This window comes from Condylura cristata, unplaced genomic scaffold, assembly GCF_000260355.1.
Source record: "Condylura cristata isolate star-nosed mole 26May11 unplaced genomic scaffold, ConCri1.0 scaffold00031, whole genome shotgun sequence".
NCBI classification, from domain to species: domain Eukaryota; kingdom Metazoa; phylum Chordata; class Mammalia; order Eulipotyphla; family Talpidae; genus Condylura; species Condylura cristata.
The window spans coordinates 1,599,121-1,613,089 of record NW_004567132.1 but is presented as its reverse complement, the minus strand read 5'-3'; the positions used below and the strand labels follow the sequence as shown (position 1 = coordinate 1,613,089).

At 37.1% G+C, this 13,969-nt stretch overlaps 1 protein-coding gene across 1 annotated transcript in view; it reads right to left on the bottom strand.

Annotated features, from left to right (window-relative positions):
• Positions 1-485: 485 nt before the first annotated feature.
• Positions 486-13,969, bottom strand: part of ACYP2 (acylphosphatase 2, muscle type) — a 121,067-nt gene continuing 107,583 nt past the window's right edge. Inside the window, exon 4 of the mRNA XM_004691397.2 lies at positions 486-873. Within this exon, the coding sequence (XP_004691454.2) occupies positions 759-873 (115 nt within the window). The 3' untranslated portion in view covers positions 486-758. The remainder of the gene's footprint in view (positions 874-13,969) is intronic.

The following is a 13,969-nucleotide window of genomic DNA, read 5'->3' as shown; positions in this document are numbered from 1 at the left end:
CCCCAAGTGATAGGGCAGGTTTGGCAGATAATTAGTTATTTAGATTCTCAGTTTCTTTTCTGATTAACAAGAAATCCATCATGGCCAATTACTTATACAATTCTGGCTACTTGCTGTATGGAGACTGTGGGTCCTTTCTGGTCACCTTCACTCATCTGTTCACTATATAGAATGATACAGTGTGTACAAAGCATTAAGTATCTCTATCCTAGATCATGTTATCATTTAACTAGAACTCAAACTCTCTTAATATTTTAATAATACTATTCACTATATACATTTATATCTAACCAGTGGTTTTTCTTGTTATTATTGTTATTAAATTATTCAACTATAATAAATTATTCAAAGATTTTAGAATTCAATGTAGACAATATACCTAATAATAATTATGTAATTAATTAACCAATTACATACCATTATTTTACATTGTTTGTTTTTTACAACATTTATTTTGTGGCTAACTAAATAACACAAATGGTATGATTTCATTAGTATTAAAGATTTCATGAGACAAGCTTAAAAGGTTCAATGAATTATGTGGTAGTGACAATTTTTATTTTAGAATACTTTTTTTTCTTGTTTAAAGTATCCTTGAATAAAACAAGTTCTGTTTCAGGTGTTTTTAGTAACATATACAACATAGCTTTCAGAACAGAGAATTCCTTTTTTTAACCCTACTCTGCTCTTATTGTTCTAATAGATAGACTAAGGAATAATAGTATATTTTCTATTAGCATTCCAGTGTCTGTTTCTCTTTAATATCGAATACTAAAATTAGAGTAATCAAGTTTAGAGATGGTTTTCTCATTTGAAAAGTCTGCACGGTCAATTCGAGAACTGGGGCTCCCCACTTTGCTCAGCCAGGACTTCCTAAAAAAAAAAAAATAAATAAATATATTAGCGTATAAAACACATATGGACTAGGTAAAATGAACCCATGACAGTATTAGTGAGAGACTACCCAGTAACTTTTGCAAATAATATGATACTTAAAAATACTTTTTCATAGAATGATATATTCAAAGAATACTAAATACTTTTTTTTTTAAGATTTTATTTATTTATACAGAATGGGGTACAGGCCAGAGATGGGGGGGGTGAGAGGCTTCACCAGAGACAGAGTGGGGAGCAGAACAGGCAGATCGACGAAGTACACTGCTGAGGGGAGCAGCAGGCGGGTCAGGAGAGGTCTGCCACGCCATGTGGTCTCCTCCGGGGCAGGCGGGATTTGAACTCATGCGGAAGTGGCTTTAGCTTCCCAGTGCAGTGTTTTAACCCGCTGCGCCACCAGGGAGGGCCAGAATACTAAAGATTTACTAATTATGGGAGGGCATAACGTAATGGTAAATTAAGCACTTTCAATTCCCAGTGATTTGATATTGTATTATTTTCATTTTTAAAACATAAATGTGTGAAACTGTTCCCCTAAATCATACACAGTGTAGTAAAAAAACATTACCTCAATTAAAAAAAGTGAAGTTCCAGGTTTTGAAAAATAAATAAAACACCTAAGACCATTATTACCTAGCTCCTGTACAGAAGGAATTCAGCAGTAAGTATTTTATGTATATGTGGAGAGGATGATATTGAGAGATATGAAATAATTAAATATAATTTTTCATAAACATTAAAATAAAATCAGGTTTATTTTGGAGAGAAGATAAACATTTTTATTTATCCCACACATGTTACCAAAGTGACTGCAGGAAAGACAAGTTAAATGTTCTGAAATGTATTTTACTTATTTATAGTGTAATGGTTTTTCTGAATTTATCAGTGACATTGATGTGACTAACTTATGTATTCAGGAACTTACCTGAGATGCTTCCTATATAATTTAGGCCTACTGTTTAGTGCTAAGGATTTTACAGAACATTTCTCAATAGTTATTTGGGATACTAGTTTAAGAAGGACTACAGATTAACAATATGAGGTTGTTTTATACAAGTGTCCACTATCCCAGCAGCTACTGTCCTATCTTTTCATTGCCTCAATGTTACTTCTCAAAGCTAGTACAATATATAGTTGTGTGATATATGTAGCAATCTCATAAAACCTTGAATTAAAAATATTTTCTAGGTTAAAGTTGTTTGATTGGCTGAAAATCACTCTTAATCAGGCTAAAGAAAAAAAGTCCAATGATTCAAATTCACATTGTGATTTTTAAGTTTCTTTGGTTCTTTTTTGTCAGTTTTACTTGGTTAGGTGAATTTTTATTTGTTTTTCATCAGCATAGCACATATTTTATTTTCTTCAACTCATTTAACTGAAATATTTAAAAAACTGGAAATCTCATGTGTTAAGGAATAAGAATCAGTTTTTATGAAAAGGAACTAATGCCTTTCATTTTACTTGTTAAATCGCCTTGAAACCTTCTAGAAAACTAAGACCAGAAATATAATCTAAACATTTATCGAACACAAAATGTTTGCTCAACATTGTGTTAAGTTACTTACATTATTTCCTTTAATACACACATTAGCCCTATAAATTATAGAACGTGCCTGTTACTGATGAGACATGGGAGAGCTAAGTAGCTTTCTGAGGGCTGTGGCAGTGGTGGCGACAAAAGGTCACATGCAGATGCATGCTGAAGGAAAAATCAGGAGACTTAGGGAAGAATGGCTGTGTATATGAGTTGCAGAGGACTGCAGGATGGCACCAGGACTACCCGTTTGAACTCTTCTTAGATGAGGTTGTCATTTACTGAATCAGAGAAGCTGTGAGAGGAGTAGGTTTGGGGGAAAAGATTGAGTTCATTTTGGTATACAAAGTCTGGATTGACTAACTAGACATCCAAGTGAGATGTTAACAGAGAGCTGGATCTATGAGTCTAGAGGACATAAAATTTGGATTTTGTTAGCACATAGACAGCATTGTAAAACCGTAAGACTGGATGAGATCAACAAGAAAAATATCCAAGATAGAAAAGGGAAGAGGTCCAAGGACTGTGCCTTGAGGCACCCAATATTAAGAGCTCAGTAAGCAGAGGATGGACCAGCAGAGGAGGACATGAAGTGATGCAGGTGAAAAACTGGGAGATCAACATGCCTTGAGAGTCGATCGCTGCCATCTGGGGCTGGGGAGGGTCAGAGCTGCTGGTAGGTCAAGTAAGAACAAGGCAGCATGGTGATATGAAAGCCATAATTGAGTGGGATAAGAGAGAACAGAAGAATGTGTACAATCAGTAGATCCAGGACCAGGACAAATGGGCATAGGAGTTGCAGTGCCTCATCCACCTGCACAGGTAACTCAGTATTTACCTGGTAAGAGCTTGACCACTACCTGTACCTCGTATTCAAGACTATCAAGAACTTCCTCACTTGACCAAACCTATGACCAAAGAGAAAGCAGAATGGTCACGTTGATGTGAGACTGGACTCTACACTCTATGGGGGTAAACATGGTACCTCGTAGATGGGAACCACCTGCCTATACACCTGGAGAGCTGTGGCCATGAGTCACTTGGCAAACCCTGAACCCCTTCTCTTTATGAGCTGCAGTTGCAGTTTTGCTGTTTCAATAAATGCCAACCCCATCCAAACAGATATTCAACAGGTAGTCCTGGTGTTATCCTATAGCTCTCTGCGTCTCACACACATCCATTCTGTCAGTGAATTTACCTTCAGAATACATCCAGCATCTGACTACTTGTCACTACCACTGCCACTGCCCTGGGAAAACTACTGAGCTCTCAATAGGGGTGGGTCTGTTCTGGAGATGGCAGAGCTATTATTTCTCTAGCACAGTCCTTGGTTCACCGTATTTCATGCAAATTGGTATTTAACTGGTGAGTCCATGAGGATAGGATAGACACTATCTTTCAAGCTTAGCATGAAAGAGAACCCACAGAGTCAAACAGTATCACTTAATACATATTTAAGTAGAAATTTATACCAGGCCTATTCTAGATACTGGTAGTTATTTAAAACAGGGACCCGCTCCTCAGTAGTCAACAATCTAGTGACATTTGTAGAATAATAAAAGTGTAACATAATGTGTACCATGATTTATATACACGAAAAGAAGAGTTAATTTCTAGTCAAGGTGCATATTTGTGGAATGTATCTGGTCAGAGACATCTTTGTGATAGCAAAGATATTTGAACTAATTTTGAAGAAAATGTTATGAATTTTTCAAATCTTATAAACTAAGAAACATAGCAAAAGCATTTCATTAAGTAATTAAAAATATCAAAAAAATGTCTTGAGTAAAGTCCAAAACAGCACACTGTATAACTTACTTGCTATAAAAGCAGCATTTAAAAATCAATATATAAACCAGATGTAGGGTTGAGTGTTGAGTATCCTAAGATGTCGATGACCATCAGACACGGCGCATTAACACAAGACCTGGTGCCTCAGAGACACAGAGTAGTAAAACGGAACTTCCAGATCATGAAGATTTAAGATTGAAGGGGCGTCCTTAAAAGCTGTCCAGGAGGGGTGAATTGGTGGTGGGAAGCCCATAGGGATTACAACTGAGATGGAAAAATGCACAAAATGAAATATAAATATATATTAAATATAATAAATAAAATAATAAAAGCTGTCCAGGAGAAGCTGGTTGCACTAGGGCTAAGGGGATGTAGAGAAACATGGGTGGCTTTGCAAACAATACCTCCTTTGGTGTTACATAATTGAAAGGATTCACAAGAGCGTTGCTGCATTTGTGGTTAACTGTGGGTGTAGAATATTACCTGGAGTCCCAGGATAAAGATAAAGAGCATCACCGAAGATAATAAGCATGTAGTGGCCTCTTAATTAATAAAACAAAGATTTCTTTGCTGTAGCCTATTTTGATGCATCCTTTTCCCTTAAAGAATATTAGTAAGATTTAATAAAATAAGAAAAATATGCTAGGGAAAAATCGCTATGTAAAAAGGTGGTCAGAAAGGAAAATATATAGATGACCATTAAATATGAAAATATTCTCTTACACATAATAGAAAAAAAAGTAAAAGTGATACACCATCTCAGGATTTGGCAAAGATTTGCAAGTTTGATGATTTCTAGTAGTGGAGTTAGAGAATAGGCAATTTTCTGCATTGCTGATGGGAATGCAAACTTTTTAAAAGAGTGTCCTTTTCAGAATGGTAACTTGGTACTATCCAAATGATTTTTCAATGACCATACCTTTGACATACCCTCATAGAGAGGGTAGCCATGGGCACCACCCTGAGCTGGAGGTTAGCCCTACAAGAAGTTGATTAGGGATGCTCTTTGGTTTAACAACAAAGAAGACAGGAGAAGAGACAGGATTAGACTGAGGAAAAGCTGGGCAGAAATGCAGTCTCAATGAGGACCTCAGTCAACACACAGGTGAGAAGTCTGGGTCTTCATGTCCCCCCACATAACAGATGTGGTTCCTTGTGCTGAGAAAGTTTCCAAAGAGGGCTGATAAATGGGGAATACCTCCCACTTGTTTTCTGAAAGGGAACCTCAGCGGCCATCAAAGTGCCTCCTACACATTTTCTCACATGTGGGCAAAGGAAGTGGACTCTGGATGCAGCAAACAGGAGGGCTAACTGGTAGACCAGGCCCCAGGGCAGGTTGCAAAGAATAGAATCCTGAGGTCAGTAGACTCACTCTATTTAGAAAAGAGGGCACATCTCTATACAGAGAAGACAACAGGTTAAAGCATATATGGAGAGCAATTGGATCTGAAGAGGATTTCACATGAGAAAGCCTCTGATTTCTTAATAAAATAAGAGGTAAGGTAATTTACTAAGGACTAGGGAGATGAGAGCCATAGAGATTATTTGTGAAATCCTTCAGATCCAACTGCTTTCCATATATGGTGTTTTAACCTGATGTATTTCTGTACTGAGAACTGCAATGGAAAAGAATTGTTAAAGAGCAACAGGAGCCCTCTAGGCTATACCAGATACCAGGGGCTGCAAACAGGCCCACTTGCGAGGCCATGCAATGCCTGTCCTGCCAGCCTGTACATGCCAGTGCAGCCAGGCGCTACTGCTGAGCCAAAGGCTTCCCAATGGGGAAGAGCCATCTGACTCAGTAGATGAGAATGAGAGGTGGAAATGTGGGAGTCCCCACCCCCCGATGTGAAAGGGACTTTCCTTTGGCAGCTGCCACACCATGGTCTTAGATTTATGGGGGGGTGAGCTGAGTAACTATCACTGGGGAGTCTCTAGTTTTGTCTTTTCTCTTGGACTGGTCAGATTCTCCAAGGAAGACACATCTAGTATCCTCCAAAGAAGACACATCCTAGAAGGTATGGATTTGGCTGTCTGTGTTATGGGAGTCTTGGACAGTCAAGGCCTCAACATTCAATGTGTACTGGTCACTGAACCCTCTGTTTTCAACACTGCATGATTTTTCCAACTGCAACTAAAAGACTACTCAGCATGAAATTCTGGCTTCCACCTGAACAGCCAAGTCACCTGCTCCTTAATGTAGAACAGGGGATAATGGCTTACTAAACAGATTTGGAATCAGTCCTTTTTTTTTTTTAAGATTTATTTATTCATACAGAACTGGGGTACAGGCCAGAGATGCGGAGGGTGAGAGGATTCACCAGAGACAGAGCGGGAAGCAGAACAGGCAGATCGATGAAGTACACTGCTGAGGGGAGCAGCGGGCGGGTCAGGAGAGGTCTGCCACGCCATGTGGTCACCTCCGGGGCAGGCGGGGATTGAACTCATGCGGAAGTGGCTTTGCTTTAACCCGCTGTGCCACCAGGGAGGGCCTTGTTCTTTTTTTTAGCCCCACCTTTCTGTCCACTTCTATCAGCCTGAGCCTTACAGAGGTGTTAACGATCATTTCTCTGCTTTCTCCATAGTGGTCTTGTATGACTCAAATCTATGTAACCACCAGCTCATCTGTTTTCTAATTTCCAAAGATTCTGTATTCTAGTAGATCTTTCAACCTTAAAAAAAAAAAAGCCCTTTTTACTGACATGTGGGGTTCAGAAGGGAGCAGAGACTATGTTCAAAATATAACACCTTTGATTGAAAGTATGACTTTACCCTTTGTATTCAAATCTTTACTCCATCTGTAATAAAAAAAAATTTAATTTTGAATGTTTAGATATTTTCCCTGTCACAATTTTTGTCATCATATACTCTGTCTATATGTTTCTAAACCTTATTCTAGGCTTGGCTTGATATCTTTATTTAATTTCTAAGCCAATACTGAACTATTTTAATTATTATAGCTTTAGAACATATTTTAATGTCCAGAAGCTCTTCTGTTGTCCCCCCCACACACACATACATACATACACAACCCTCATTATTTATTTTTAAATGTTCTTGTTGGTCTCAGATAGTTTACTAAGTGTTTTTTTCCACTCCCCTAAAATCCCCTTTTCAATCTTAAAATGATTCTGGAAGAACTAACAGACAAATAGCAGTTAATCTTTTTTATCAAATATAATTAGTTTCTTTCCAAAATTTCAAGTCTTTATGTTCCTCATTCAAAATGTTGTTTACTTAATTCAGGCCCTGTATATTTCTTGATAAGTTTATACTTCATTCTATTTTTCTTGTTATATTGAACAGGGTGCTTTATAATTGTTTCTAAACTGGTAGATAAGGAAACTAGTGATCTCTCATATTGTAATGAGATATCTTATTGAACTTTCTGAGGTATATGAAAGTTTTTCCTTTCAATTCTCGGGTAATCTACACATGTATAGAATCCATTCTGTTAGTCAGTTTTTATCCATACTGGATTTCAGACTGCTCTTTACTTTAGGCTATCTAGCTACATTTAGGCTATTTATGTGACTTTCAGAGCAGTGCTATAGTAATTGCGCTGAGAAAGAAACTGAACAGTGTTCACCCAGCTAAGAGGTCACACAACCACAACACACAGCTCTGGCCCTAGCATATTTTAGCTATTAGTTTAGCAGATTCCGTAAATATTGAATGGATGAGGAGGAGGATGGGTGAATTATATTCCTTTGCAAGAGACTGAAGTCTAATATTTCTACTATAAATTTGAAAGTGCTTTGTGTGCATGTGTGTTTTATTTAAGAATCATGACCCACTGAGAGAGTTAAAAAAATAAGAAGGTTCAGTTAATAAAAACAAGAATATAGATTGGACAGTTCTGTTGACAGAAGGCATGTTACTGGTTGTTCAGCTCCTTTCACTTTAATGTATTTTAAGTGCTGTGTGTAGATGTTTTGAAAATGAAACTAATTTTTGTTTCATTTCGTACCAAAGTCATAAAATAACAGAAGAGGGAATTTCATGATAATGCATTTCTTACATGTTTGATAAAGATTATACACAATTATGAAAACATTCATTAATGAAATAGTAAAGGACAATGATCTTGCATGTATTACTTTAAAGTATTTTTCGGGTCATTTTTGCATTTAAAAATTGAGCAAAATAAAGTGATGATAAAGGTTAAATGACCAAGGAAAATAATTCATTCATTTAATAAATTAACTCTGTGGTGCAGTTACCATCTACCAATTATACAAGCACTTTAACCCTCAGGGTTTTCATGCTTTCTATGCACCCGGCACAGACAGCACCTATTCAGCTATCAGTTACAGTGCCACCCATTTGTGGCTGTGGCAGCCTGCAAAGAAACCAGCTGTATCCTCAAATGCACATGCCCTTGCAGAAAGTCTTCTTGGCTGCCCCTATCTAAAAACAAACCCCCCAGTTGCTATGTTTACATAATTACTACATACTCATTAATGGTATGTCCTCCTCATTAGATGCAAATTCTATGAAGGCATTACTTTTATAACTCAACATCTTGCAAGATGCCCAGTAACACTGGGCATTCAGATACAGACTCAATAGTGTGTCTTTCACTTGAATGCCCTTCAGGCCTGCAGCTTCCATGCATGGGCAGAGGGGCCCTTCGAGGGTCCTGCACAGACAGCACCAGAAGGCAACACTCGGCATGACCTTTGAATGCTTTGACTTTTATCTCACACAAAGCAAATCCCTCATGTTTTCACACATTGAATGGTTAAAAAAAAGTATTTCAGAAAATGATTAAGTGTTTTACTCATGCCAATTATATTCATCCTCTTACAGGATGTGGGAGGCCTGTGGTCTCATCTGGCAAATAAACTAAGTTTATTTGTGGAATTGATTCATTAATTTTTGTCCCTCCCCATAATTCTGTTGCTTTGTGACTTCTCAACCCCTTATAACAGAGAAGGTAACTGGCTTCATCCAGAGTTTACGATAGCACAAACCTATTCTGCAAACCCATCCGCATGATCTGCCACCATCTCCAAGTCCAGGCCAAGGGTGAGTGTATATACTCAGAGATATCACATAACAATACTTATCTTTTGCTGTGGTGATGGTTGGTTTTGTTTTTTATAGTTTGGCATTCCAAAGATGTAGAAACATTTAGTGTTGTATTTTTCATAATAACTCAGGGTTTTTTAGCTTTGTAAAGAGAAGAATCCTTTCCTACAACATAATTTTGCATGTAAGCCTAATGCTTGTAGCTACAGTAAAGTACTTCTCTGATGCAAGGGGATGATTGATTGATGGGATATGAACACCTGCCCCTGCTGCACCTTGAGCACCTCAGGGAAATCCCAAGGGCTCTGATGAGCTTTGTTGAAAATTGCCCATTAACCTATCACAAAAAGATGTAGGGGAATATACTGCATGGAAAGGCATCATATGGTAGAAATGGAAATCAACACATGGCTGTCTTTTATGTATTTCAAGTCTGTTAACATTTCCTACAAAATGTAGTAAGATCCTCAGATAATATAAAAAAATTCCATTTAACTGATATCCTTCTCTGAAACAAAGAGATGAAATGAAAGCACTAGAAAGCCAATTCTATTAATAATTCATGGCAGCTCTATTTCCTGGGACTAAAGTGGAGCAGCATAATCCTTTTGATATCTCTGCAGCACCAGTATAAAATGTAGCCCATAGCAAAAAAAGCAGACAGTCGGAAAAGACAACTAATGAATTAAAAGGTGATGTGGTGCATGCTGGACAATACTGAGGTGCTTGCTTGTTTCAAGCTTTCAAACTAGCATTAATAATGAAAGGGTAGTATGTAATTTTTGCTATTTTCCTTTCTTAAGCAAATACATGTAGACAGTACCATATACTTCTTTATTGTCAATATAAGCATTTTAGAGGTGTTTAATATAATGTTTGATATAAAACTTTCTACCTGATAAGTAGCCCACAATTAATGAAGAGTTCTGTGATTACCCAGGGAATCCCAAGACATCCATAATTAACTTAATTAATCTCAAGTCTAATATAGATTAATACACCACTGAGTTCTTGATATTAGAAAATGTGCATAAATACCTAACATTATGACAGATGACACACAGTAGGTAATTTTTATTACAAGGTGATTGTTCTCGGCCTCTGCCAAAGATGGAGAATAGCTCTTCAGCAAACCATGAGCCACAGTCATGTAATGCTACTGCAATCCATCAGTAAGACCTGTTGGTCTTGGCAGAGTTGTCTGACATCATGGGCAATGGCACCTCATTTAATCTGTTCAACTGGGAGAGAGTCTGGAACGGCTAACCAGATCTGAGCTTTGTCCAGGATTCTGGGAACCAGACAAGTGATTCAAAGAACCTAGGGTCAGAGAAGGCAGGCCAAGTGAAGGCATGACTGAATCCTAGAGTTTCCCTGACAAACTCAGCTTCACCTTCTATGCCACAAAGTGACAGAAACATTATTATTTCTGTTCTACTTAGTGGAAAGTAGATAGTTGCTGGCACAGCAGTAATGGAAGTGAATTCTGGATCATTCTGCCTAGTTGTTAATCCAACTATCATTTCCTAAGTGGTGTTCCTGGATTGGTTTCTTAACTTCTCAGTGCCTCATCTGTGAAATGAAATCAGTTTGTTACCTACCTCATACAGTTGTTATGAAGATAAAATGAGATAATTTGAAAGGGTGTTTAACATAGTTTCTAGAAAATAGCAAACATTCAATCGTAAGCCACTATATCAGTTGGGATACAGTGTCAGGTAATGAAATCCACATTATTACCTTTAGAATATAGTGATATGTAGGGAATTATGTCCTTACAAAATCACTGGAAGGGTTAAGAGAACAGATTTAAACTGGGCTTGTTGGAATAACTGTAGAACTGTCTGCTAAAGTGTTAATATTAAAAACTGTGATTCTCATGCAAATGTAAAATGATGTGTCAAAGATTTAGTTCAACACATTAATGAGGGAATCTAGAAGATGGCTATCAATTCAAGCATTTTAATGGTGTTTTAATATAATTTAGACATACAAATGTGTGTGTATACACACGCGCGTACACACACACACACACACACATATATACAAAATAATAATGCTGATCTCAACTTGCTAATAGATGTAAAACTACTTAACATTCTATTGGGTAGCACTGTCCAAAAGAACTGTAGTGGGGATTCATGTGTAATCTACAATTTTTCAGGAGCCCTATTTTTATTTTATTTGTATATTTTAACATAATCGTTTATTTTTGTACAACGCTTGATTTCTTCTTACAGGTTTTATCCCCACAAAATCACCACCACAAGAACCCCTGTGAATGATCACCATTGATTCTTGTGCTCTTCCCTTCTATTTTGACCCCTCTCCCTCCCCCAGTGGCTGTCTCTGATTTATAGTTTGACTGCTAGTTTTGTCTTTTTTTTTTCTGATCCCTTGTATGGCTTATCTATGTTCCTTCTATAAATGAAACAATCTGATATTTTTCTTTTTCACTGAACATAATCCCTTCCAGTTCCATCCATGTTGCTGCAAATGAGATGTTTATCTTTTTTGATTGCTGAGTAGTGTCCCATAAGTTATATATACCACATCTTCCTGATCCAGTCATCTGTTTTTGGCATTTCAGTTGTTTCCATATTTTAGCAATTGTAAAAAGTGTTGCAATGATAGCAGTGTAGGTTTAGGAGTCCAATTTATAAAGGGCAAAACTAAATAAGTCAAATTGATTTTAACATTTCATATAGTATATCAAATATTAAAAGATATATCCACAGACACAACTAAACTAAAATGAAATACTTAATATAGTTTTTAATATTGAGTCTTTGAAATCTAGTGTGTGCTTCATAATATATCTCAATTCAAACTTGACATATTACAAGTGCTCAATAACCATATCTGATATGGCCTCCCATATCAGACCATACAGTTCAAGGCAATAAAAGAATATTTGGGATTATTATTTTCTCAGGGAAAAAATTCAATTGTGTATCTACTAAAAAAAATAAATTTGCTTCAGTATGGACAAGAAGTATTTGCATTTTTATAGTTAACAATAATTAAATTTCTACCTTACAAACGAAGTCTGATCAATAGAAAATCAAAGGTACATCTCCCTATTACTCAGTCCTGAAAGTTCTGCTAGACAATACCCAGAATGTCCTTGAAGATATTCCCTATCTCAATAATGCAATTCCCAGGAGTGGACCCCTTTTTCCCTAACAGGCCCAATAGGGACTGCTGTGATTCAGAAGCCTGCACCACAAGTCACTGGTTTCTGAACACTTTCTCTTCTCTTAACTGCAAGTTCAGACATTGAGAAGCCCCCCTTGAAATGCTAGCTCCAGAGACAGACTGTCTGCTAAGTCCTTACAATGGGAAACATGTGATGCAGACATAGTTTCCTCTCTTCATACTTAATTCATTTGACTTCTGACTGATGAAACATAAACCATAGTTGAGACTCTACCTGAAAGAAGTCAGGGAAACAGCACCTAGTTCTCCAGAGTCTTCAATAAAATTAAGGCATCAAATTTGAATGGAGACCAAGAAAGACACTATAATTATGTACCTCCACACTATTTAATTAACAATAACAATATGAGATTCCTCACTATGGGATATGTAAAGAACTCAGAATTCTATTTGTTAGTTTGGATCCTGGTTCTACTTTTGTAGACTCTCTCTGATGTGCAGTTCTTCCCAGCACTAAAATAATTTCAAGGAACATGAAGGGTCAGGTGGGAAAAAAAAGAAGCAGATATAGGCCGGGAAGAATGAGAGAAGAGGGAGGTAACCATGAAATGTGTAGTGCTAGAAGAATTTAAGGCACAAGCAATTTAAGGAAAGAACAGTCAAATTCCAAATGCTGCTGAGACCAAAATAAAATATGAACTGAAAAGTGCTTTGGAACCTTAGCAAGATCTGCTGCAGTGAAATGGCGGGGGTGGAGGCCAGATTAGAATGGTTTTAGGAGGGAGGAGGAAGTAAAGAAACAGAAACAGCAGGAACAGATCAAACTTTTGAGCTGTCTGTGGAGAGGAGAGACAGAGCAGTTTTATAATCTAAGTTTTTGTTCTTGGCAAGCTGAGCCTGCCTAGATCCTGAGTAGATTCCAATATTTATAAGCACCTTGTCTTGTAAATTGAAGAACAATAAAAGAACAGCATTTGAAGTGTTTGCTTTAAGGACAAAGTCTATGAGGTTTTCTATTCCAGATGTGTTAAAATTGACTCCTACATGGGCCAAATAAGAAGAGAGTGAGCCAAACTCCCCAATTTTCACTCCATCACCTCCCCACAAAATGCTCATAGCAAAATTAAGTTAGGGGTGATGTCACTAGCTGATAGAGGGCTACCAGATAATTTAGAGCCAAATTGACCCACCCAGTGCAGAGGTCATTATTTAGACATTTTTTAAAGCCTTGTTGCTGGCTCAACTTAATATCCCCACCCTTGTTTTTTATTCTTTTTTTCCATTTAAATGCATGTTCTCGTTATAGTTTTACATGCCCTTACAAATCACTTTAAATCATGTTGGCGACAAAGTAAGGTATAAACATAAAGATCAGAGGTTTTTATCCTTCTTGCTAATACTGTTTCTTTATATTAAAGATTGTTGGGTGGAGTGAGGCTTATTTATCGAGTTTTGTTTTACAGTTTTGTTTTGTTTTGTTAGATCTCTCTTCCATTAAATAAAGGCATGCAGCATACTGAGGATATAAAAACACGTATCTTCAGGGCATTGTCTCCA